This window comes from Paroedura picta, chromosome 8, assembly GCF_049243985.1.
Source record: "Paroedura picta isolate Pp20150507F chromosome 8, Ppicta_v3.0, whole genome shotgun sequence".
NCBI classification, from domain to species: Eukaryota; Metazoa; Chordata; class Lepidosauria; order Squamata; family Gekkonidae; genus Paroedura; species Paroedura picta.
The window spans coordinates 7,697,866-7,724,596 of record NC_135376.1 but is presented as its reverse complement, the minus strand read 5'-3'; the positions used below and the strand labels follow the sequence as shown (position 1 = coordinate 7,724,596).

At 48.6% G+C, this 26,731-nt stretch overlaps 1 protein-coding gene across 1 annotated transcript; it reads right to left on the bottom strand.

Annotated features, from left to right (window-relative positions):
* Positions 1-751: 751 nt before the first annotated feature.
* LOC143842761 (uncharacterized) lies at positions 752-25,834 on the bottom strand. Its single transcript, XM_077347916.1, has 14 exons — positions 25,528-25,834; positions 23,821-23,931; positions 22,891-22,978; positions 20,330-20,496; positions 19,185-19,298; positions 17,954-18,043; positions 16,677-17,586; positions 11,756-12,162; positions 9,585-9,695; positions 7,610-7,697; positions 6,769-6,935; positions 5,272-5,385; positions 4,157-4,246; positions 752-2,483 (listed from the first exon to the last, which is right to left on the bottom strand). The coding sequence occupies exons 1-14, from the start codon at positions 25,762-25,764 to the stop codon at positions 1,929-1,931; spliced, it is 3,249 nt and encodes a 1,082-aa protein (XP_077204031.1). The 5' UTR covers positions 25,765-25,834; the 3' UTR covers positions 752-1,928.
* Positions 25,835-26,731: the final 897 nt, after the last annotated feature.

The window sequence follows — 26,731 nt, the reverse complement described above, 5'->3', positions numbered from 1 at the left end:
TCAGTCTGTGCTTCAGATGTCTCAGGGCTCTGCAGGGGGACCATATGCCCGCCCTGTTGAGAATGATTGCTCCAAAGCAGCAGTTCTGTGGATTTCTGGGGGTCCGCAGGAGCTCTGGTGGAGGTCCACGGCCTTTCCCCTCCTGCCTTAATGTACTCGGATACAAGCTATTGTTCCCCTCCCCCTCCCATGAGGGAGTTCTCTTGTGGTCTCCCCACCTGGGAAGGGGTAGACCCTGCATGCCTACTCCAACTTTAAACCGCCTGCTGTCCTTCTCGAGCCTGTGTATTAATTTGGGTGTTGATGTCACTTCCACGTGACATGTCACTTCCGGGGGCGTGGCAGGGAGGCATGGGCAGCTGACATCACTTCCAGGACTCCTCCATGGTCAAGAGGTTGGAAAAGTCTGCCTCTGCTTTAGCAGAAGTGTGAAAGAGAGAAGGGAGCTGAACCCTGACTCTCCCCCACCTTAGCTCCTTGCTCCCCATCGTTTTATACCTATGGCTCCTTTTTTGGGCTCTCAGTGACCCCATCATCTGGGCATGAATTGGTGGACACTGTGGGTGGGCAGGTAGTTGTGAATGCCCTGCAGTCTGAAGGGGGTTGGCCAAGATGACCCTGGAGGGCCCAACTCTATGATTCTATGATTCAGAGGTAGGGCAAGGGAATCTACGTTTCAGATCAGATCAGATGCTACTTGTGCTTATGCCGTTTTTTAGTTCTGTGGGTTCACAGACCAGGACGCGGGGAGTTCATTTCAGCTCTTTATTGGGACCCCAGCATGGTGGTACAAAGAGGCAGAAAGGGAACCAAAAAAACCCCACAACCAACCCCAACTTGTATAAAAAAGCCTCAAAATGGATCTTCCAGCCAGTGCACGCTATTGGTCAGTTTCACTTTAGACTGAATGGATCCTGCTGATGGGATCTAGCGCACATTGGTCAATACAGTGCAGGCTTCCGATCCTGCCTCCGACCTCAAGCTTCGTCCTCAGCAGAACTACAGAAACAAATTAATGCTTTGATTTAGGCTAGGATATTTTAGGTTAAGCTAAGCTCCATCCATTCAATGTATCTTTTTAATCCTGGGGTCTGGTCTGGGGATTCTGAACTCCAGAAGTCTTCCCACTGTGGTCTCCCAGACACCAGAAACACGCCCCAGGGAATCAAGGTAAAAAATGGTGACTTCCATTTCTCCTGGGCAAGAATCTGATTCGGAAAACCCATCTGGAAATGGAGGAGGAGCCATTGGCCTAAGTGGCCTGGTCCAGCCCGGCTCATCTAGTGCAGGGGTAGTCAACCTGTGGTCCTCCAGATGTCTATGGATTACAATTCCCATGAACCCCTGCCAGCAAATTGTAGTCCATGGACATCTGGAGGACCACAGGTTGACTACCCCTGGTCTAGTGGACAGCTCCCCTCGGGAGCACCGTGTATATCCGGCATGTTAGGTGCCGGCTGAGTTGAAGGACCGGAATGCTTTCTGATAGGTCACCTTCGACAGATGGTGATTGGTCAAGATTTATGGGAGGGAGGGCTTTGACGGAGCATCCCTGCCCCAGACAGTGCGCTGTTTAGACATCTGTGGCTCACAGTCAGGGATGGACCTCTGCTCCAGTTGCTGATCCAGTCCCCTTAGAACAGGTGAAAGGAAGAACTTATTAACACTTGGAACTCATTGCCACAGGAATGGCAGTAATGCTTCCCCCATGCATTAATCCCATTCCCTCTTGAAATTGTCTCTGCTTGAAGCCACCACCACTTCCACGGGCTAATGACCCCTTGAATGAAGAAGGACTTCCTTTTAGCTACATCTTTGACGTTTCATGATGCAGAATCCAGGACCACCTTCCCTTTCCTGCCCCTAAACATGATTTGATCGCGTAGTGAGTCGGAAGTTACCCGGCCTTTCAATGTTCTACTTTTTCATTAGGTTGGAACTTGGTGTGGTTTCGCAGGCTTTCTCGGCAGAAGGGAATCAAGGTAAAAAATGGTGACTTCCATTTCTCCTGGGCAAGAATCTGACTCGGAAAACCCATCTGGAAATGGAGGAGGAGCCATTGGCCTGACTGGCCTGGTCCAGCCCGGCTCGTCTAGTGGACGGCTCCCCTCGGGAGCACCGTGTATGTCAGGCAAGTTAGGGACAGGGGCCGGCTGAGTTGATTCTGGAAGGACCGGAACGCTTTCTGATAGGCCACGTTCGATCGATGGTGATTGGTCAAGATGTATGGGCGGGAGGACTTTGACTTGGCCCACTGTCTTTTCCAGAGGCGTGGTAAGCTCGAAGACGCCATCCGTGTGGGGTGTCTCCTCGTGTTCTGCGTGATCATGCGAGTGATGCCCATGGTGGTGTTCACGATGGTGGTGCTGGTGGCGACTGTGGTTTCTATTCTGTTCGGATGCCGCATGACCGTCTCCTTCATGGCTTTCAGCGCCATCTTGGTTTCCGGGTTCCCTTTTGCCAGGTCGGTGTCCCTCGTCGACCTGTGGTTGATTAGCAACAAGACACACCGACATTTTATTGAGAGAACACGTTTATTATTGATTAATTCACCGCCATCCTGTGTTATTTATTTATTGGTTTGTTTGTTGGATTTATAAAGCCGTCACTCCCATACAGTGGCTTGTGGTGGGTAACAACACATATACCCAGAATAAAAGTCCCTTAAAATAGTAAAACCAATTAAAACCCACCCATAGCAGTGACAGGTAACCCCCCACCCCAAAGGCTTTGGCCCAGTACCTCAAAGGACTGAAGCGTTAGCTGATCATAGAATCATAGAAACATAGAGTTGGAAGGGCCCTCATGGGTAATCTAGTCCAACCCCCTGCACTATGCAGGACACTCACATCCCAATCGCTTATCTACTTGCCACCCCCTTGAACCTTCACAGAATCAGCCTCTCTGTCAGATGGCTATCCAGTCTCTGTTTAAAAATCTCCGAAGATGGAGAACCCACCACCTCCCGAGGAAGCCTGTTCCACTGAGGAACCGCTCTCACTGTCAGGAAGTTCTTCTGGATGTTTAGACGGAATTTCTTTTGAATTAATTTCATCCCACTGGTTCTGGTCCGTCCTTCCAGGGCAGGAGAGAATAATTCTGCTCCATCCTCCATATGGCACCCTTTTAAATACTTGATGATCTGGCTGTTTCAGGAAGGGACCCATAATTTAATTGTCCTGGCCTCAATGGAAGACCTGGTGGATGAACTCCATTTTGCATGCCCTGCAGGACTGGGAAATTCGGTCAGGGCCCTCATCTCTTCCAGGAGCTCATTCCACCAGGTGAGGGCCAGGACTGAAAAGGCCCCAGCTCTGGTCAAAGCCAGGCGAACCTCCCTTGGGCCTGGGAACACCAGCAGGTTTGCACCCAGAGAGCGAAGTGCCCTGTGTGGAAGGGGGGGGGGCCATAAGGAGATAGGCAGTCCTGCAGATATGTGGGACCCAGACTGTGGATCATAGAATCATAGAGTTGGAAGGGTCCTCCAGGGTCATCTAATCCAACCCCCTGCACAATACCGGAACTCAAAACTACCTGCCTCCCCCACAGTTACCCAATTTCACGCCCAAATGAACCCTCCACCAAAAATCAACATAATCCAGCCTGGCCTTAAAGATCAGTGTCAGAATCTTGGACCTGATCCGTGCAGCTGCCACAGGACAGGGTGGACTTGGGCCCTCCAGGGCCCTCCTTCCTGTGGTAGGAACTTTATCTCATGTGCACAAGTTCCTAAAAATGTCTCCTGCCAATGGGGGAAGGTCTTTGGCTCATGGGAAGAGCCTCTGCTTTGCATGCTGTAGGTCCCAGGTTCAATCCTCAGCATCCCCAGTTGAAAGGACCAGGCAGGAGGTGATGGGAAAGACCTCAACCTGTGACTGTGGAGAGCCACCACCAATCCGTAAGGACAATACTGACCTCAACCAAGGGTCTGATATAGTATAAGGAAGCTTCACGCACCTTCATGAAATGCTTATAGTTCACGTCTACTTCAACCTAGTGATTACCCTCTGCTTTCTAAGGTCTTATTGAATTAAAACAAAAGCCGTTGGTACCAATGTGACCCATGACTACTAACTCTTCCTTGCACCAGCTAACTTTCCATTCTTACTGGTTATCAACAACAGATTTGAGGTCTCTCTGTGTGTGTGCAACGTACCTGTGGGTGGAAAATGTCACACGTTACTGAGATATGCTCTTCAAGTTCGAACCGGTTGTTTACCACGGAGCCTCTGCATACACCCACATCCTGGGAAAAGAAAGATCCCCTCGGTCAACCAACATGAATATTCAAAGAATAGATTCAAGTGGGCAATTCACCCCATCAAGGTTTTGGTGCTCAATTATCCATGGCCCAGTGGTAATGCATGCCACTGTTATTGGTGAATGCCCTCCAGGGCACCGGCTGGCCATGCCACCCCACTGTTTTACTGGCACATTTGTGATCATTACAGCCACTGCTGTGCAGGAACCCTAGAGGTTAAGAGCAGAAGGATATACTAAATATTAAAATACAAATATTTATTCCACCTATTTTCAAAAACGTAAAGATCAACATTAGTCTCACGCTATTTCAGAAATCCTGAGGATATTGATACATGGATAAATGACCTGATACAAAAAAACAAACACATTTCAACCATTCTTGGGGTTTTCTTCAGTGGTCTAATATTTAAATACACTCATGTAATATAGTAATGGGGACTACAAGCTGGTAGAAAAAAATTATAAAGAAAGAGCTCATGCTTATAAAATGTGTCCAAATCTCTCTCTCTTGGAGCCCTGTGTTAAAAGATTTATGCTCCAAAATCCTACCCTCTCTCAGCCTGAGTGCATTCTCATGGGTCTCGCGTAGACTACATTCGACATAATAGACTATATTATAAGGGTGGAATTCTGGACATTTTATGATGGAGATTGCTGAAATCACAACATCTATGTAAAAAGAAGAAGAGTTGGTTCTTATATGCCGCTTTTCTCTACCCGAAGGAGTCTCAAAGTGGCTTACAGTCGCCTTCCCTTTCCTCTCCCCACAACAGACACCCTTTGAGGGAGGTGAGGCTGAGAGAGCCCTGATATTACTGAAGAAGAAGAAGAAGTAGAAGAGTTGGTTCTTATATGCTGCTTTTCTCTCCCCGAAGGAGTTTCAATGTGGCTTACAGTCGCCTTCCCTTTCCTCTCCCCACAACAGGCACCCTGTGAGGGAGGTGAGGCTGAGAGAACCCTGAGATCACTGCTAGACATATTACTGATGCAAACTGGATGAATACTCACTGCAATTCCGTCTGGGAGGAACTGGCACTGGGAGAGGTCAGCCGCAGCCTGGCTTTTGGAGCAGTTAGTCTCCCGGGTAATGTATTCCACAAAGTACGCAGGGCCGACAACCCACTGTGGAAAAGGTGCAACAGGATGGCTTGTTAGTGAAAGGAAGCAGTCCCCGGAGCCGCAATTTCACACTGCCCAGAATCGTACAAAACTGTTTTCAACAAGTTTTCCTCACAGAGAAGTAATACTTAACCTTTATCTTAGTCTCCTATATTGCATCATATAAACCAGGGGTAGTCAAACTGCGGCCCTTCAGATGTCCGTGGACTACAATTCCCAGGAGCCCCTGCCAGCATTTGCTGGCAGGGGCTTCTGTGAATTGTAGTCCACGGACATCTGGAGGGCCGCAGTTTGACTACCCGTGATATAAACATTGTATAATACCTTATTCTCGAGGCGATAGAGACAGCCTTATCAAATGTTCATAACTGTATTTTTGTTTTGAGCCTTTGTTCGATATATATCTTCCGCAAACTCGACTCCGTGTCAAAATCTGGGGGGCAATTTTGTTCACGATCATTTACTACTTGAGCGGAACCAGCCAGCGCTGTAAAATTATATTGCCATTTGTAAATTGTATTTCTTTGGTTTTCCATTTTTTTTTAGCCCGTACAGTTCTCGCTGTAGTAGGAAAATATCCAAAATGGTTCCCAAAATCCGCACTCCTAACCACGACACCAAACTAGCTCTCAAATTAGCCACCATGGACAGATGGAACCCTATGTCTTGGGCCAGGGGTAGTCAAACTGCGGCCCTCCAGATGTCCATGGACTACAATTCCCAGGAGCCCCTGCCAGCGAATGCTGGCAGGGGCTCCTGGGAATTGTAGTCCATGGACATCTGGAGGGCCGCAGTTTGACTACCCCTGTCTTGGGCAGTGAGCCTTGTATTCTTGGTGCTTGGGGGGCAACAGTGGGAGGGCATCTGGAGTTCTGGCCCCACCGGTGAACCTCCTGAGGGACGTGGGTTTTGGCCTGCGTGACACAGGGTGTTGGACCGGATGGTCCACTAAGCTAATCCAATATGGCTTCTCTTCTGTTCTTATTTCAGAGACAGTGATGCTCTATATTCTTGGTGCTTGGGGGGGGGCACAGTGAGAGGACTTCTCTGGAATTCTGGCCCCACTGGTGGACTTCCTGATGACACCTGGGTTTTGGTCACTGTGTAGAGTAATACGGACTATTGGACTGAATGGGTCTGATCCACATGGCCTGATCCACCATGAATGGGCCTGAATCACGTGGCCTGATCCACCATGGCTTCTCTTACGCTCTCATGTATTACGCTGTCATGACATATAGATGGTCAGGGGCCATCTATATGGCCCCTGACCCTGAACTTTGAACTGCCATGGCTAATGGTCATTGGCAGACCAGGTCTGGATGTGGTGCTCCAAATGATCCCACCAAATAATCTCACATCGCCCTCACCCAATCTCCAGGTTACCTGCATCTGTGCTTTGGTCACATCATGGACATTAAAATAATGGGTGTGGTTGCTTTCTTTGTTGAATTTGGCAAGGCTCTTCTTTGCTGCCTCCACATAGTGGGGTTGCGTGGGGTCACCGGGGGTCGGACAGTCAGGGCAACTTTGAGTAATCACTCTTGGGGGAACTGTTTAGAAAAACACAGATATGATGTCAGCCTGATCAGAACTTTGCAGGGCAATATGGCCAATATGGCCAATCTGATGCTTATACCCCATTTCTTACATGGGCTTTGGGGAGGGGGCACAGTGGGAGGGCCCTGCTGGTGGATCTTCTGAAGGCACCTGGGTTTTGGCCACCATGTGACACATAGTGTTGGACAGGATGGGCCATTGGCCTGATCCAGTCTTCTTGGTGCTTGGGGGGCCACAATGGGAGGGCTTCTGGCGTTCCAGCCCTGCTGGTAGACCTTCTGAAGCCACCTGGGTTTTGGTCACCACAGGACAGGATGGACCATTGGCATGATCCAGCATGGCTTCTCTTATGGTCTTATGTCTAGGGCAGTGATGCTCTGTCTTCTTGGTCTTGGGGGGGGGCACAATGGGAGGGCTTCTGGAGTTCTAGCCCTGCTGGTGGACCTCCTGGTGGCACCAGAGTTTGGGCTGTTGTGTGACACAGAGTGTTGGACTGGATGGGCCATTGACCTGATCCAACATGGCTTCTCTTATGCTATTATATTTAGCAGAAGCCCATCAGTGGTTATGAGCCAATGGAACACTCACTCTGGGGCGATAATGCTCTATATCCTTGGTGCTTGGGAAGTACTCAAACCACTAGAATTATATCTTTAAAAATACCTACTTGTGCGTAAAGCGCAGTCGTAGTTGAACAGGTGAACAATTCTCCGTGGCTTGTTGATGTAAATGATCGCTTTGCACTGCCCATAGACCTAGAGCGATAGAAACAGGGGAACCAATGTCAGCAGAGGAAATTTGTTTAGCAGATGACTCCTGCATCACGCAAGAAAATTGCCTCGAAGTTTCCCAGCCCTTGCCTTCAATACCAACTTGAACCATGGAGCCCTCTTGTAATTTCCTCCCCTGCACCTTATTTTGCCTGAATTTACCATAGGTCTCTTTACTCAGTCTTCCTCTCCCCCCCAACCCTTCTCTCTTTCTCCCAGTCTATCTCTCAGTCATCTGTCTTTCTCTCTCTGGGGAAACCACACCTGGCTAGCGATCGCCAAAAAAGGGAACCTCATGCAGGGCTCCTGCAAACCCGGGGAAAGTCTAGCTAAGCTGGGAAGTCAAGAAGAGTATTGCCTAGCTGGGCCTGGTTTCATTAGCCTGAGCAATGCCCTGTCTTCTGTTGATCCTTTTGCCACCTGCCCTCCCCCCCCCCGACCTCACCTCTTACCCCCTTATGCTCTGTGCTGCCACTGTCTTCCTCTTCCTCACTGCAGATTTCACTTTGTGCTCATCCTTGCAAAATGGCCCCTTTGCCGCTAGACACCAGCTTGTTAAAATACATGGCACCTAGATGTACATCACTGCAAAGATGGTCACCACAGAGGAGGGGTAAGTGGAAGTTCAGTGTTCTGGCAGATGCTCCGGGGGCAGGGGGTAGGTGGTTTGATTTTCTGTCCGTAGACTCAGTGGTGTAAATACTGATAACTCTGCCAGTGAGGGATCATAAGTGAACCAAGAGATCAGAAATTTAATTCCTTGTTTTGGAGAGTGAGTGTGCAAAGGTCTTAAGGTGCTAGGGATGCCAACTTTGGGTTGGGAGATTTGCGGGGTGGTGCCAGGGGAGGGCAGGCTACAATCATAGAATCATAGAGTTGGAAGGGGCCATACAGGCCATCTAGTCCAACCCCCTGCTCAACGCAGGATTAGCCCTAAGCATCCTAAAGCATCCAAGAAAAGTGTGTATCCAACCTTTGCTTGAAGACTTCCAGTGAGGGGGCGCTCACCACCTCCTTAGGCAGCCTATTCCACTGCTGAACTACTCTGACTGTGAAAAACTTTTTCCTGATATCTAGCCTATATCGTTGTACTTGAAGTTTAAACCCATTACTGCGTGTCCTTTCCTCTGCAGCCAGCAGAAACAGCATCCTGCCCTCCTCCAAGTGACAACCTTTCAAATACTTAAAGAGGGCTATCATGTCCCCTCTCAACCTCCTTTTCTCCAGGCTGAACATTCCCAAGTCCCTCAACCTATCTTCATGCACAATGCACCGGAGTCCATCTCCCAAAGCAGGTATTTTATCCCATAGAATCGATCTCTGTTGTCTGGAAGTCATTTGTAATTCTGGGGCTCTCCAGGACCTATTTGGAGGTTGGCTAGCTCAGTTGCATAGATTGGGCCTAGTATGTAATTCATTTGCAGAAGATATTATACATTGTCCTGAGATTGTTTTTCCTTGGCTTGTTCCTTGTTGTTCATGTTTGGAAAGCAAACTGTCATGTGCCCAGGTTTACTATTCTCCTGCTGAGATCTATTTACTACCCAAAGGAGACTCAAAGCGGCTTTCAGCGGCCTCCCTCTCCTCACAACAGACACCCTGCGAGATACGTGAGGCTGAGAGAGCTCTGAGAGAACTGGGATTGGCCCAAGGTCACCCTGTTTGGAGCAGAAGTGGGGAATCAAACCCCTGTTGGCCACTTTAGAGGCTGCTGCTCTTAACCATGATACTAAACTGTCTCTTCGATCTTTAGACTCACCATTTGCACTTCACACTCTCCCTGTCCCTGTCCTCCAACAGGTGTGTTCAGGAGGAGGAGAAATAAAGGTCTGGGGGCAGGAAAGTTCTGTTCACCTGCCGGACAATACTTACCGTCTCATGTGCGTGTCTAAACTGGCAATCCTTCCAGGACTTCTCGCTCAGGATATGACATTTGGTTTCCAGCACGTCCAAAATGAGATAATAGACAAAGCCAGTGCCTTGCTAGAGAAGAGAAGACAAAGTTTCTTGTAGCACAAGAAGTAGCAGAATTAGCAGAGCCAACGTGTACCACTTTTTGCATAAAACAGATGATATGAATGTACGCAGCGTGGATATCCTCATGGACATGTTCTGCATGCCTTCTTAACCTCAGAATCACAAGCTCCTGATCTTAAGGGATACCAAGGAGCCTATCCCAGCAATGGCCCCCAGGTCTTTTCTTCAACTCCTACCAGGAGAGAGATTCTCAATTCAGAAAGGTGCCACTGGACTCCTGAAGTGCCCTGCTGGATGAGACCAGTGGTCCACCTAGTCCAGCATCCTTCTTCACACAGGGGCCAACCAGTTCCTCTGGAGGGCCAGAAACTGGGCAGAGAGGCTGAGGCCTTCCTAAGAACATAAGGAGGACCCTCCTGGATAAATCCAGAGGTCTCTCTAGTCCAGCCTCCTGTCTCACACAGTAGCTAGCCAATTTATATTAAAACTAAAATACAAATCTCACTTTCTTTTGGTTTACAAATGAGGATGCACACTCAGGATTGGGGCGTGGAAGGAAAGGTGGTTTTCAACTACTTTGATCTTTGACTGTGAGCTCAAGTTCTGAAATAATTACATATCATCGTGAGCTTCGTGTTTTATGATTCCTATGCCACCAACAAGGTCTCATTGTAATACGGTATTCTTAGGGGAGCAGATAGGTTGGTGGACACACGTTTGGTCTATGGCCAGATCATGTGCAACCACTGAGCCTGTATGAGCAATACTGCACAGACAGTTTTTATGTTGTTTTCAATGTCCATTGTATTTTAATTTTAATATATATTTGCTGCTTAACCTTCGGGTTCCTGACTTGTTTTCTCAGGTTGGGTGTTTGTCCCCATCTAGGTTTACATCATACTTTGGCCAACCAGTTCCTCTGGAGGGCCCACAACAGGGCACAGAGGCCAGGCTCTTCCCCTGATGTGGCTTCCTAGCTCTGGGATTCCAAAGCTTAGTGCCTCTGAATGTGGAGGTTCCCCTCAACCACCATGTAGAGTAGCCACTGATAAGACTTATCTCCCACGAATCTATCCCAACCCCTGTTTGTTGTTCCTGTGGCCATCACTACATTGTCTGGCAGTGAATTCTCTGTGAAGTAGTATTTTCCTTCGCCTTTAGCATTTGCTCCCTCTCTGGAATATTTTATGGCTCTGCAGGGCAGAGATTGTCCTCCTACAGGTGAGCAGGTGTCCTGGAAGCCATGGGTGGTCTGCTTGCTTGATAGGATGGCCCATGGCTTCACTTTCCCCATGTCGGTATCTCATAGTCCTAGATCCAGCTGTGTTGGTTTGAAGCCACAGCGCAAAATTTGAGCCCAGTAACACCTGTAAGACCAACAGAGCTTTAGTAGAAGCTTCCATGTGTATGAACTCGCCGTCAGATACCTGGTGAATATCTGACAAATATTGAAGGAAGTGTGCCTGCATAGGAAAGGTGATGCCTTGAATAAAATCTGGTTGCTCTTAAAGGTGCCACTGGACTCCAACTTTAGCCTTCAGCAAGGTGGCGCAGAGTGGTAAGGCATCCGTCTGAAAGTTCTGCCCATGAGGCTAGGAGTTCGATCCCAGCAGCCGGCTCAAGGGTGACTCAGCCTTCCATCCTTCTGAGGTCTGTAAAATGAGGACCCAGCTTACTGCTGGGGGGTAAACGGTAATGACTGCACTGGCAAACCACCCCGTATTGAGTCTGCCATGAAAACGCTAGAGGGCGTCACCCCAAGGGTCAGACATGACTCGGTGCTTGCACAGGGGATACCTTTACCTTTAAGGTGAGAAAGGCTGGACAAAGTCTGAGTCCAGGGACACTTTTAACACCAACAAAGTTTTATTTGAGGTATAAGCTTGCGTGCGCACGAATAGCCGACGAATATCTGATGAAGTGTGCATGCACCCATAAACTCGAACCTCGAATACAGTGTTGTTGGTTTTCAAGGTGCCACCCAATCCAACTGTCTTAGAAATGGAAGAGCTGAACTGAAATTCAAAAATAGAAATCACCCCAACAGAAGCGTATCTGCTGCTCACCCATTGCAGTTGACGGGCATCGAAGATCCGCTGGAGTCCAAGCACATACCCTGTTTTGCGGTGCTTGTTCATCTTGTCTAGGGCCAGGTCTGCAACTGCCTTTATCGAAGAAGAGTTACATCCTGGGGAAATCCACCGTTCAGGAGGTGGTGGTGGATAGTGCTTGGGGGGTAGCGGTGGCCGTGGCAGCAGCGGTCGTGGTCGCGACGGCAGCTGATGAATAGGCGGAGAATCAGCCAGGGAACACAGTATCTGCGTCCCGATCAGAATGGAAACGAGGAGCACCATTCTGGAGATCGCTGGGGAAACAGGAGGGAGTTTGGAGCCTGCAAGGAAGAGCAGGGATTTGAGATGGATTTCGATTTCTTTATATACTTGGAGAGCAATCACCGGGCACTGACCTTCACCTTTAATTTGGTCATGCCATTCACAAACAGGGAGTCAATGATTAGAAAGGTAGGCAGCCTGTAGGGTGGGCCAACTTTTAGGCTGGAATTGCACAACTGCCCTTCAAAGTAGCAGCTCAAACTCCAAGTGAGAGGTGACCTGTGAGTGTGTGGAAAGGACTCTCCTTAGGCTTTCATGTTAATATTCTCTGTGGACCTCCTCAAAGGATCACACCGAGAGTGTCCATTCCCCAGGAGTCCTTTCTAGATCATGCACATCAACTCAGTGAACTGAAGCCCAAAGACACCCAAAGACACTCATGGTCAGCTTGGTATATAGAAGTTCTGCCTGGCTTGGTGTAGCCTCACCTGGGAGGAGAGGAATAAGGCTCCAAATTGCCACCTTCCCTTCCTGGCGTTCTTGAAAGTGCTGCGTACCAATTCTTAGTGAACCGATTACTCTGGATTTGTAACACCCTGTGGCAGACTGTTAAGGGTTGATGCCTAACAGAGTCTGAGAACCTTTGACTGACAGGTGATTCAAGTTGAGAGTTTTAGTTAAGAGATGACAGTTGGGAAGTGATAGTTGAAGAAGCGATAGGGCCATTCCGCACAGATTCATTGTAGCAGGAGTGTGGCAAATTGTAATCGCTACTAAAATGTAGTTATGCACAACGTCGTACATAATCTGCCACATTCCTGAAACCGATCTGCAAAAAGCGCTTTGTTGTAGCGCTTCCAGGGAAATCCCAAAAAGTGGATTCACCCTCTGGAAAGTTTAAACCCATTACTGCGTGTCCTTTCCTCTGCAGCCAACAGAAACAGCATCCTGCCCTCCTCCAAGTGACAACCTTTCAAATACTTAAAGAGGGCTATCATGTCCCCTCTCAACCTCCTTTTCTCCAGGCTGAACATTCCCAAGTCCCTCAACCTATCTTCATAGGGCTTGGTCCCTTGGCCCCAGATCATCTTCGTCGCTCTCCTCTGTACCCTTTCAATTTTATCTATGTCCTTCTTGAAGTGAGGCCTCCAGAACTGTACACAGTACTCCAGGTGTGGTCTGACCAGTGCCGTATACAATGGGACTATGACATCTTGTGATTTTGATGTGATGCCCCTGTTGATACAGCCCAAAATGGCATTCGCCTTTTTTACCGCTGCATCACATTGCCTGCTCATGATTAGTTTACAATCCACAAGTACCCCAAGGTCTCATTCACACACAGTGTTACCTAAAAGCGTATCCCCCATCCAGTAGGCATGTTTTTCATTTTTCTGACCCAGATGCAGAACTTTACACTTATGTTTATTAAATTGCATCTTGTTCTCATTTGCCAAGTCACCAAGCACCACACAGCCCCGTTTGCTGGTTCCCTTTATTTTCGGCTGAAAATCGCGCCCGTGCACGGGGGGAGGGGGATTTTTTTTCTCACTCAGGGGAGTATGGCAACGATAAAATGGCAGCTCTCACGCCACCTGCTAGCTAGATGGGTCTCTCCATTGCAACGAATCAAGGCATATTTGTTGCAACGTGTGTTTTTTTGTTTTGTTGTTTTTTTTAAACCTGCCTTAAAGGGAAAGGGGCTTTTCAGGAGCATGATAACGGCTGCCCATTGGCTGCTCGTTTGATTGACGGCCAGGGATGGGACAAAGCTCGGCAAATATTGCTTCCTGGATAACGATTTTTGCCGAGACCGGAAACCTGTGGGAAACGATTGAAACGCAACTGGATTCCACTACAAAGGCAGGTATGCATAACGATGAATTCCACTATTTAAAATGGCGCTTTTTCGTTCCGAAACCAATTTGCAACATTGATCTGGTGCAGAATGGGCCATAGTTTAGCCCTGATTGTGGACTGGGAAAAGGCAAAAGGACTGGGTGGATCAAGGAGGGTCCCCATTCAAGTCAAAAAGGGGAATTGCTTCTAGGCTAGAGAAGTAATCTCTGCTCAGTGAAAAGAAAGAACTTATTGAATAGCAGAAACAGTTACTTATTGGTAACAAATTATCTGGGTTTAGTGTGATTTCAAAACTACCTTAGTTTTATCTCATACATCCTCCCCCTGATTCCATTTGACCTTTTCTCCCCTAGGTTAAATTAAAACATTTTGTTTATTTTCGACTTTCAAAAGTCTTTCATGTGACATATCGGAGGTAGAAGAGGAGAAGGTGATTTTGTCTCTTCCCTCATGTGAACATGATTTGTTATTGCTACAGCTGAGGAAACCTAAATTTTTGTTAGTTCTACAGAACACCAGGCTGTTCCTCTCTGGAATGTAGTTTTTGATAAGCTCTCTCACAAAACTAAAGTTTATGTTATAGCTGGAGTCGAACTGTTCTTATCTGAAAGCTGGAGGAGGAATGGAAGAAGTGCTTGTCTCTACTGCTTATGTAAACAATTGGAGATTAGGGAGGAAAGCATGTGAGCAGCCTTTTGGACCTGTCGGCAGCTTATGGAGGGCTGGCCCAGGAGATGTGGGGTGGTCACAAGAGAGGACATAGTGGGGGAGGAGGCCCAGGTTATTGGCCTGACCCGTAAGGACATCATCTCTCCCAGCCTCCAAGGAAAGGATATTCAACACTATGTCATCCTATTCTTTGACACAGATTTGGGAACACTCCTGTGTCTATATTTCTTCTACAGTAAAAACATTTTAAAAGTTTTTATCTCAGTGTGATTAATTGGGGGCTGGGCAAAGGAACCCTGATTAGGCCGCTTGGCTACCATTTAGGTTAGACTCTGGACAAATCCGTATCAGGCTAATATATATCAGGTAGGCCTTTTGTATTTATTATTATTGTTGTACAAATGTATGTACTGTAGCTATTATTCATTTTGCCCAAGCTTTTCTGCTATGAAAGTAATTTTCTGGAATGACTTTGTTTAAATGCCATTTTTTTTTGGTCTGCATTCATGCCATTCTTTCAATTTTGTCTTATATTTCAGTGCTAATTGTTGTTCTGTATATTTCCTTTTCTAAGTTTGTAGAATCCCTTGACAAAGCGCTGTATAGTGAAATGCGTTGAGAACTATGAATCAGATATTGTGCTGAAGAGTGAGTACTCCTTGTGTGTCAACTTACTATACTGGATTCAGCCACTTTGTACTTCTACACAGGTACCTCAGTATCACCTGCTTTGGCTACTGAAGTGAGAGAGCCCTGATATCACTGCTCAGTCAGAACAGCTTTATTAGTGCCCTGGCGAGCCCAAGGTCACCCAGCTGGCTGATCTCTGAGCTGAGATTCCAGGGGATCCCCAGGTACTAACAGTGCGATGGAGGGGAGAGAAGGTAGAAGCACCTTCTGACTCTGTGCTGTGTTCCACAGCTGGTTTGAAGTCGAATCTAAATCAGGTCTGAAATGTGAGTCACGTAGCAATACCCTTAACCCAACTTGTGTTTGTCGTCTCATGGAATGAGACAGGCTCCTTCCTCAGGCTCCCCTCCTCAATTCCCATCTACACAAAGGAGGAAAAATCTCACTGGCCTACCTCGGAGGGTTGTTGTCAGATTACTGAGATAACACGTGCCAAATGCTTTCAACGCCGCGGACATTCATATGCACTGTGATTAGCCAAGAGTGTTCTGTAGCCTTCCTATATAAGTCCTTTGGCTCCATAATTCATATGCACATTTTATACGCACAGATTCAAATGGGTCGCCGTGTTGGTCTGAAGTAGCACAATAAAATCAGAGTCCAGTAGCACCTTTAAGACCAACAAAGAGTTATTCAAGGCGTGAGCTTTCGAGTGCAAGCACTCTTCCTCAGACACTCTTCCTCAGAGAGTGCTTGCCCTCGAAAGCTCACACCTCAAATGAATCTTTGTTGGTCTTAAAGGTGCTACTGGACTCTGATTTTATTTTTTAGACGCGTGCAACTCCTGGGTGAAGAATCTGAGTCCCTGATTCTCTTGGCTTGGTTAAGACATACGAATGTACAGACTGATTAAACTGTTTTATTTAGAGGTTTGCAGCAATACAGTAACTGAGACTTTGGTCCTTTCCACACTAGAATCTTGATGCTCCTGTTGTTTTACGCTTCTGTTATCACCCGGAAGTAGAATACAGCATCACGTCCTTTATTGCTCACTCCCGCAGCACAAGAATCGATAAGTTACAGATTCCAGCTTCCTCCTGTACCACTTTATGGTATCCTCTTGCCAAGGCTACTGATCCACATTCTTTCAGTGGAGAAATCAGATGCCCCCTGCCCCTTATACAGGGCATACGAATAACACAGTCAAAAGACATGTGAATAATGCAATGGGGAAATAATTCCACTTATATCTGGTGTGGCCCCAACAACCCAGGAAATATAACAAGTGGGAATCGACTTGGGGGTGGGGGAAGTGAACTGATTGCACAGGCCATGCGTCGATCACGGGTTGACGGCATCTCCTCTGGTGCTCGGACATGATTTCATACTAAATCTTGAGACGTCATCATGAGCAAACCCAAGAACCACCTTCTCCTACCTTCCCTGAACAAGGCTTCCCGCGTACAGAGAGGGCCGCGAGTCCGAATATCCTTTCAGTTTTTCACTTTAGATTTGTCTTGGGACCCAGGGGCAGTTGGCGACAGTTCGAGGGGTCTTTTGGGCAGCAAAGTGTCCAGGCCGAGAACGGAGACTTTGATTTCTCCTGGGCAGGAATCCGATTGCGAAAACCATTGTGGGAACGGAGGAGGGGTGACCGGCTGGGCTGGGTCTGTCAAGGTTGGATGCGCTGTGGGATCGTCCAGTGGACGGCTCGTATCCGGCACACCGTGTGTTTCAGACTGGGTGGGACCGAGTTTGGGAGTCTCTGATTGTGGTGGAATAGGTACGCCATCTAAACGCTCAGCTTCGATGTCGGGTAAGGAGTGGAGGGAGACATGAGGGTTGGATATAGGAAGGACCACCACATGGCCCACTGTCTTTTCCAGGTGTGTTGAGATATCACAGTTGTCAGAAGTGGGGGGATTCTGCCCATGTTTTGGATGATCATGGTGTCCTCCCTTTCTGCCCTCGGAATGACCACCATGGTGTCCTTCCCCTCTGTCCTCAGAATGACCATCATGGTGTCCTTCTCTTCTGCCCTCTGACCGACCACCATGGCGTCCTTTCCGTCTGTCCTCAGAATGACCATCATGGTGTCCTTCTCTTCTGCCCTCTGACCGACCACCATGGTGCCCTTCCCTTCTGCCTCCAGAATGACCATCATGGTGCCCTTCCCTTCTGCCCCCGGAATGACCATCATGGTGTCCTTTCCTCCTGCACTCGGAATGACCATCATGGTGTCCTTTCCTTCCCCCCTCAGAATGACCGCCATCTTGTCTTCCGCCCTCAGTATGGCCGCCATTTTGTCTTCCGCCCTCAGAATGATGGTCATCCTCATGTTTTTCATGATCATCCTGGTGTCCAGGTTTCTTGTTCCCAGTGGGTTGTCTCCCATGAACCTGTGGCTGATAGCACAAAACATACCCACATGATATTGAGATAACATGTTCTGTTAGAAGGAGACCTGTTCTTCAGGGATTGCCACCAACGGGCTAAACAAGGGTTATTTGGTTGGTGGAACATGCTGTCAAGTCACAGCTGACCCATGGCAACCCTGTAGGATTTTCAAGAGGCGTTCCCAGTTGGTATGCCATTCCCAACCTCTGCATCATGACCCTGGACTTCCTTGGTGGTCTCCCATCCAAATTCTAGCCAGGGCTGACCCTGCTGACCTGAGAAGATCAGGCTAGCCTGGGCTATCCAGGTAAGGGGAGGGCCATCTTATTACGTTACGGGATATTCTCAGTAGATCTGGTTGACAGAACCACCTACCTGCGGGTGGAAGAGTTCACAGTGTGCGCTGATAAACATTTGATGTTCGATCATACTGTTTACCATGGAGCCGTTGCATACCCCCACGTCCTAGGAAAAGAAAGATCCCCTCCGTCAGCAAACTAGTGAACAGTTCCGTTCAAATGCAAATTGACTGAGATTCTGGGTGTTCATTTATAAATTGGCTGAAGCCCAGAGGTATTGCATGCCACGATTGATGTCTGGGACCTTTTGTGCACCTGGTACCCATAGCACAGAATTCCCCCTCAGACTTGCCAGGCCTCCTCCCCACGGCCTTTCCAACCCCATAACAACTCTCCGTGGGGCACACCTGTGGTTGAAGAGAAGTTGAGCACAATGGATGGCCAGACTGTAGCTCCCCAGCTGTCCATGGACTGCCATTCCCATGAGCCCTTGCCAGCATGCTGGCAAGGGCTCATGGGAATGGCAGTCCATGGACAGCTGGCAAGGGCTCATGGGAATTGCAGTCCATGGACAGCTGGGGAGCCACAGTCTGGCTACCACTTTCTGTATTTCATCAGAATCTTTGTAATGATAGATCTAACACTGGGGACCTGCACAGCTGTGCGTGTTTGTGTGTCACAGCCATTTCTTTTGTTTCTCTTGCCCGTCCCCTGTCCCCAGGTGCTCTCTTCTCTGCTCCCCTGCTGACCCTTTGCCTCCCCCCCACACTTTCTCGCCTTCTCAATAATTTGAGAAAGCCTGTTTGGTGAAGTGGTTAAGAGTGGCGGCTTCTGGAGAACTGGGTTTGATTCCCTACTCCTCCACGTGCAGCCAGCTTGGTGGCCTTGGGCCAGTCACAGTTCTCTCAGAGCTGTTCTCATGGAGCAGTTCTTCTAGAGCTCTCTCAGCCCCACCTACCTCCCAGGGTGTCTGTTGCGGGGAGAGGAAGGGGAGGCGATTGGAAGCCGTTTTAAGGTTCCTTGCGGTAGTGAAAAGTGGGGTATAACAACAATTCTTTTTCTTTTCCAACTATGGTTAATAAAAGATAGGGAAAATTTTTAAAGTTGTAAACAGGGCAGTCCAGAGTGGAGTTACACACCTTTGTTTATTGAGCTCAATGGACTTAGAAGGGTGGGCACAAAGCTCCTATGGGTTGTGTTGTGCATTTGGTAGTGGGATGAATACTCACAGATGGATGGTCCCAGTGTGCCCAAGATGTACGTCTCTCTGAAATCGCATATCGTGTGCAAGGAGCATGAATACTCACTGCTTTTTCATCTGAGAGGAATTCACAGTTGGAGATGTTCTCCACAGGCCGGACTTTGGAGCAGTTTGTCTCCCGGATGACATATTCCACAAAGTTTGAAGGACCGATGACCCACTGTGGAAAAGAGGCAATGTCCGGGACAGGAAGCAGGAACGCGCCACAAACCCCTGCCCCTCCAAAACCGAACAAAACTTTGCCATGCCAGTTTTTGTTTTTTAATTGTGTGTGCTTGTGACGGGGGTTGTAAGTAGATCCAAACCATGAAATTCTTCGATGTAAACATTCTTGTATGTTACTTTTAAAGGCTATTTTTATTATCATTCATTCGCTTCACGTCAAGAGGCTAAAACAATACAAAACATTCAAACAGCAAAATGAGTAGGCACTCTGCAAATTCTAACCGGTTGGTGGTCACCGGCCCTAAAGAAGTATGTTTGGCTTTAACCAAGGCCAGGATGTTTTCAGTCCTGGCTCCCACTTGGTGGAATGACCTCCCACCAGCATAGGGATGGTGGAAGGGCCCTCAAGAACTGTGAAAGCTCAGTTAGGGCCCTGATCTTGGGCAATTCATTCCACCCAGCCGTGGCCAGGGCTGAAAAGGCCCTGGCCCTGGTCAAAGCTAGACTGATATTGTTGGGGCCAGGGAATACCAACAGATTGGTACTTGGAGAATGAAGGGCAGGGGTCCCCAACCCCCGGGCTGCAGACCGGTACTGGTCCGTAAAACCCTCGGTACTGGGCTGCGGAGGGCGGACGGGAGGCACACCCCTCTCCCCCTGCAGCGTGGTGCTCGCTGTGCCAGCGAGGGCCACGCTTCGAGGGGGGAGAGGCGCAGGTGCCGGCATGCCAGTGGGCGCAAACGCACAGGCGCGGCAGCTTCACACACGCATGCTTGTGCGCGCCAGCACGCCGGTGATTTACCGCCACATCTGATCTCCAAGGGGGTTGGGCATATTGTATTGTATTGTCGTTTTTATTCTGGTTCGGGGTTTTTTATTGGGGTTTTGCCAATGTTGTGACTCGTCTTGAGCCTTCGAGGGAAGGCGAGTAATAAATCTAAACAACAAGAACAAGAACAACAACACGGTGTCCCGAATGTTCCCATCAAATAATCTCACACTGCCCGTGCTCAGTCTCCCGGTTACCTGCGACGATGCTCGGGTGACGTTGACGAGCTTAAAGTGGTGGATGTGGTTGCTTTCCGTGTTGAACTTGTCAAGACTCAGAGCGGCCGCCTCTTGATACTTGGACTCCGTGGGGTCGCTGGGGGTGGGGCAGTCAGGGCACATCCTTACTATTACAGACGCTGGGACTATTTTGAGAGAGAGAATGTCAGTCAGGCAATGGCTTTTCAGCACCCACGACCTGGGCCTCTTCTGCACACAATGGATAATGCACTTTCAATGCACTTTAGAAGTCGATTTTCCTGTTCTGCACAATGAAAGTGCATTGTCCTATGTGTGGGGAATGGGCATCTGTGGGCTTTTCCAGTTTTTCTATGTGGCTCCTGCTGACCTTCTGTCTAAGGCAGGGGTAGTCAACCTGTGGTCCTCCAGATGTCCATGGACTACAATTCCCATGAGCCCCTGCCAGCGTTTGCTGGCAGGGGCTCATGGGAATTGAAGTCCATGAACATCTGGAGGACCACAGGTTGACTACCCCTGGTCTAAGGGGCCTCCTGCTTTCACGGCTGCTTTCCCGATGCTGCTTCCTATAGTTGCCAGCCGCCAGGTGAGGCCTGGAGTTCTCTTGGAATTACAGCTGGCCTCTGGACCACATAAAACAGCCACTTTGGAGGGTGGACTCTGTGGTATCACATCCCCACTGAGCTCCATCCTCTCCAGGGTCCATCCGCAAATCTCCCCAAATTTCGCAAGTCAAAGTTGTCAATCCTACACCTTTATTACTCTGCTTGACCCTTCCTTGGTGGTTAGTCGTTAAGGGCAGCAGCTTCTAATCTGGAGAGCCAGGCTTGGATCCCCACTCCTCTACATGGAGCCAGCTGGGTAACCTTGGGCTAGTCACAGTCCTGTTAGAATTGTTCTCACAGATCAGTTGAGAACATATATATATATGGTGGGACTTTGAAGTGCCACCATATATGGGGGGATCTCCAAGAGATATATTTGGATATATTTTATTCCTGTTGGAGCCTCTTCATTAATATGAGTCATCATCATCCTATGTATTTATACACAGACCTAAATTAAAAAAAAAAGTGAACAGATTTTTATTGCATAATATGAAGAAGAAGGTTGGTTTTTATATGCCGCTTTTCTCTACCCGAAGGAGTCTCAAAGTGGCTTCCAGTCGCCTTCCCATTCCTCTCCCCACAACAGACACCCTGTGAGGGAGGTGAGGCGGAGAGAGCCCTGATATCACTGCCTGGTCAGAACAGTTTTATCAGTGCCGTGGGGAGCCCAAGGTCACCCAGCTGGCTGCATGTGGGGGAGTGGGGAATCAAACCTGGCATGCCAGATTACAAGTCCGCACTCCTAACCACTACACCAAACTGTCTATTTTTTTATCTATTTCAGAATGTTTTCCACCTTGTAGTCCCCATTATTATTACACCACATGAGTGTGTTTAAATATTGGATCACTGAAGAAGACCCCAAGAATGCTTGAAATGCGTTTGTTTTTCTGGCTTCTTGTCCTTTATCCATGTGTCAAAATGTTTTGGATTTGTGCAATAATGTGTGATAGATGTGGATGTTTTTAAGTATTATCTGTACACATGTATTGGAATAAATGTTTGCATTTGAATATTTAAAATATATTCTGCCCCAGCTCAACCTTTTGGGTTCCTAGAGAGGTAGGGTAAGCCACTGAAGAAGACCCCAAGAACGGTTGAAACTTTGGGCCTGCTCACTCACTCTTGCTTAGCCTAAACCTTCTCGCAATGGATTATGTGAAAATAAAAAAGTCAGGGGAATCAAACTTGCTTTTGGATCCCGGATCTGGAGACAAGTGGGGTATAAATCCTGCAATGCATTCGCAAAATTCAATTCCCTTAAAAACTGTTCAGGGTGAACTCAAAATGGTGCCCTCTCTCCCCCTTTCTTTTCTTTTAAACCAGGGGTAGTCAAACTGCGGCCCTCCAGATGTCCATGGACTACAATTCCCATGAGCCCCTGCCAGCGTTTGCTGGCAGGGGCTCATGGGAATTGAAGTCCATGAACATCTGGAGGACCACAGGTTGACTACCCCTGGTCTAAGGGGCCTCCTGCTTTCACGGCTGCTTTCCCGATGCTGCTTCCTATAGTTGCCAGCCGCCAGGTGAGGCCTGGAGTTCTCTTGGAATTACAGCTGGCCTCTGGACCACATAAAACAGCCACTTTGGAGGGTGGACTCTGTGGTATCACATCCCCACTGAGCTCCATCCTGCAATGCATTCGCAAAATTCAATTCCCTTAAAAACTGTTCAGGGTGAACTCAAAATGGTGCCCTCTCTCCCCCTTTCTTTTCTTTTAAACCAGGGGTAGTCAAACTGCGGCCCTCCAGATGTCCATGGACTACAATTCCCAGGAGCCCCCTGCCAGCGAACGCTGGCAGGGGGCTCCTGGGAATTGTAGTCCATGGACATCTGGAGGGCCGCAGTTTGACTACCCCTGTTTTAAACACTGCTAAGGGGACGGAAGTGTGGACGCCCGCATGAGCCCTCTTTCACTCCAGCCATTGCGTGTATTAAAAAAAGAATACCTACGTGGCTGTAAAACGCAGTCGTAGTTGAACAGGTGAAGAATCCTCCACGGCCTGTTGATGTAAAAGGTAGCTTTGCACTGCCCATAGACCTAGAACAACAAAAAAACAGTGGAGCCAAGGTTTGCAGAGCACATTTCTTTAGCGGATGGCTCCCATGTTGCTGAAGAAAGTGACCTTCACACTCTTTGTCCCGTGAAATGACGGGAACCCCCAGCTTGCAGGACGGAGTTGTCATTAATATCTTCCATTTTACCTTATTTTGCCTTATGTCAGGGATTATAAATCTATTCAGGAATTCCAATTTGAAATGCCTTGAGGCTCAGATGAGGATGCAGCGAGAGTTTTGCTCCATCCTGCGAATGTGACATAGAGTTTCAGAGCGGGATGAGGGGGGTCTGGGTTCGAGTCCCATGCAGCTGTGAAAGTCACACACAAACAAGCACACGCACACACCCATCTCCTGCTGTTCCCTAAGGCCTATTATGCACAGCCGCTGAAACGGCGGCATGGAGAAGGGGTGGAGGAAGAAGCGAAGCAAACCGCTTACACACGGGACGGAACGCAATGGCGGCAAAACCCAGAATATCCGATTATGCACACGGCTACTCCAGAGCCGTTTCTGGTTGTGCCCTGGTCCTGGGAAGCTCCACTTTCTTCCGCGGCATATGTTGACCCTGCGCCCGGTTGCCGCCTGCAGTGTGCAGAATTGGTGATTTTAGCCGCCGCCATTCAACCCCTAATGTGGACCTTCCTTCCGTGCATAATGGGCCTAAGAGAAGCATTCTTGGAGAACAGAGGGCTGGGTCAGAAAATAAATCTGTTTTGCTGAAGAAATCGCCTTGTTTTTGCAGAATAATTAGCTGTCTTGCATCAATGCGCCAATGAGCCCGGCTCTGAAACCCTCCCTCAGCCAAGCAGAACAAACACATACCGATTCATGGGGCAATCTGAACTCGCAGTCCTTCCAGGTCTTTCTGCTCAGGACATGGCACCGGGTTTCCAGCACATCCAGAGTGAGGTAATAGACATTCCCAGTTTCTTGCTAAAGGGAAGAAGACAAAATTTCTTGCAGCGCCAAAGAAAGGGGGGGGGGGGAAATGCAGCATGAGCATTTTACACTGAACACATTATGTGGAAGCACTTTGCATGGATTTTAACAATGACCAAAAGCTTCTGCATGAGTCTCCCTAACCGCAGATTCAAAGCCCAGGAGCACCTTAGGGAATCATACGTTTCGAAGTTCTCGTTATTTATGACTCGGTTTCCTTTCTGTTAAGTTAAAGACATCATCAGCCACATCTCTGCAACACAAAGGGCGTGGACAGAATGGAGAGGGGGCAGAGGAGAGTGAGAAGGATGATCCGGGGCCTGGGGACCAAGCCCTGGGAGGAAAGGCAGAGGGACCTGGGAATGAGAGGAGGAGGTGATTGCTGTCTTTCAGTACCTGCAAAGTTGTCTCTTGGAGGAGGGAAGGGAAAGGTTCCCATTGGCAGCAGAGGATAAGACCTACAGCAATGGGTTTAAACTACGTGGTAGTCTTGAAGCAGCGGCTGGACAGATCCTTCTCCTGGATGCTGGAGGCTGATCCTGCACTAAGCAGGGGGTTGGACTGGATGGCCTGTGTGGCCCCTTCCCACTCTAGGTGTCTGTGAGTCTAGTTCAGCAGTGGAAGGGGTTGCCTAAGGAGGTGGGGAGCTCCCCCTCACTGGTGGTCTTTAAGCAGCGGCTGGACAGGTACTTATCCTTGATGCTTGAAGCTGATCCTGCACTAAGCAGGAGGCTGGACTAGATGGCCTCTATGAATCATAGAATCATAGAATCATAGAATCATAGAATCATAGAATCATAGAATCATAGAATCATAGAATCATAGAATCATAGAATCATAGAGTTGGAAGGGGCCATACAGGCCATCTAGTCCAACCCCCTGCTCAACGCAGGATCAGCCCAAAGCATCCTAAAGCATCCAAGAAAAGTGCGTATCCAACCTTTGCTTGAAGACTGCCAGTGAGGGGGAGCTCACCATCTCCTTAGGCAGCCTATGCCACTGCTGAACTACTCTGACTGTGAAAATTTTTTTCCTGATATCTAGCCTATATCGTTGTAGTTTAAACCCATTACTGCGCGTCCTTTCCTCTGCAGCCAGTGGGAACAGCATCCTGCCCTCCTCCAAGTGACAACCTTTCAAATACTTAAAGAGGGCTATCATGTCCCCTTTCAACCTCCTTTTCTCCAGGCTGAACATTCCCAAGTCCCTCAACCTATCTTCATAGGGCTTGGTCCCTTGGCCCCAGATCGTCCTCATCGCTCTCCTCTGTACCCTTTCAATTTTATCTACGTCCTTCTTGAAGTGCCCTTCTTGAAATGCCCTCTTCCCACTCTAGGATTCCACGATTCTAACATAATAGGGCTCTACAGGTTACCGGTTATCCTTCTACATAAAACTGCCTAACAGGGAGGGGAGGAGCATGTGGCAGGAGCTTGGATGGATTGAGACCACCACATTCGGTGCTAGGCTTGGTCGGCAGGATGACTCAAGGATCAGCTTTCCCTGTGCCCGTCCCCGACAGAGGTAGAGATGGCTGCCTTGAATTGAAATGCAAAGACCAAGCCCGTATAAGCACAATCTGCTGCTCACCCACTGAAGTTCTTGGACGTCAAAGATCCTCTGGAGTCCAAAGACGTATCCTGTTTTGCGATCTTTGTTCAGCTTGTCCAGGGCTAGCTCTGCAGCTGTCTTTACGGAAGGGCTGGAACAGTTTGCGGGCAGAATTTTGGCGGGAGGATGTGGTGGAGCTTCTCGAGGAAGGGGGAGATAACCAGCCAGGGAGCACAGCATCTGGGTCCCGATCAGAAAGGGAACGAGGAGCACCATTCTGGAAACGGACTGAGCACCAAGAGGGAGTGTGGAGCCAGCAGGGAAGGGCAGGCATCTGAAACGGATCCTTTATATATTTCGAAGGTCAGTCACCGCGGGCTGACCATCACCTTTAACCTGCTCACGCAACTTGCAAATATCGAGTCAATGATTAGAAGAGAGATCTCCAAAGGTCATTGACAAGGCGCACGAACCACCCTGAGGCCATGTCCTTGGGTTTTGTGGGTGCAAAGGGCCATCGAGTTGCGTTTGACTTGGGGGGACCATGGAAGGATTTCCAGGCAAGAGGCATTCGGGCGAGAGCTGCCATCGCGTGACTCTGGCAAGCAAGTTCCTTGGTGGCCTCCCATCCAAATAGTCATCAGGGCTGGCCTCGCTTTGCTTCTGAGATTTGATGGGATTGAAGTAGAAAAAGAGTTGGTTTTTATAGGCCACTTTTATAGGCCACTTCTCACTCCCCGAAGGCGTCTCAAAGTGGCTTACAATCACCTTCCCTTCCTCTGCCCACAACAGACACCCTGTGAGGGAGGTGAGGCTGAGAGAGCTCTGAGAGAATTGTGACTAGGCCAAGGGCACCCAGCTGGCTTTATGTGGAGGAGGAATGGGGAATCAAACCCGCTTCTCCGGATTAGAAGCTGCCGCTCTTCACCGCTACGCCAGGCTGGCTCTGTGGGCCACAGCATCTGCTTAATAAACAAACAACCACATAATATAAACTTGGTGTAGTGGTTAGGAGTGCGGACTTCTAATCTGGTGAGCCAGGTTTGATTCCCCATTCCTCCCCAACATGCAACCAGCTGGGTGACCTTGGGCTCACCACGGCACCGATAAAACTGTTTTGACCGAGCAGGAATATCAGGGCTCTCTCAGCCTCACCCACCTCACAGGGTGTCTGTTGTGGGGAGAGGAAAGGGAAGGCAAATGTAAGCCACTTTAACACTCCTTTGAGTAGAGAAAAGCGACA

What these genes read in the sequence shown, in the direction of transcription:
- LOC143842761 (XM_077347916.1), bottom strand. Translation starts at nt 25,764, where the DNA reads ATGGTGCTCCTCGTTCCCTTTCTGATCGGGACCCAGATGCTGTGCTCC. An exon ending in TCCTCTCAGATGAAAAAGCA is followed by an intron (nt 18,044 to 19,184) that starts GTGAGTATTCAT and finishes TTCTTTTCCTAG; the next exon opens with GACGTGGGGGTATGCAACGG. An exon ending in TTAGACACGCACATGAGACG is followed by an intron (nt 7,698 to 9,584) that starts GTAAGTATTGTC and finishes CTATCGCTCTAG; the next exon opens with GTCTATGGGCAGTGCAAAGC.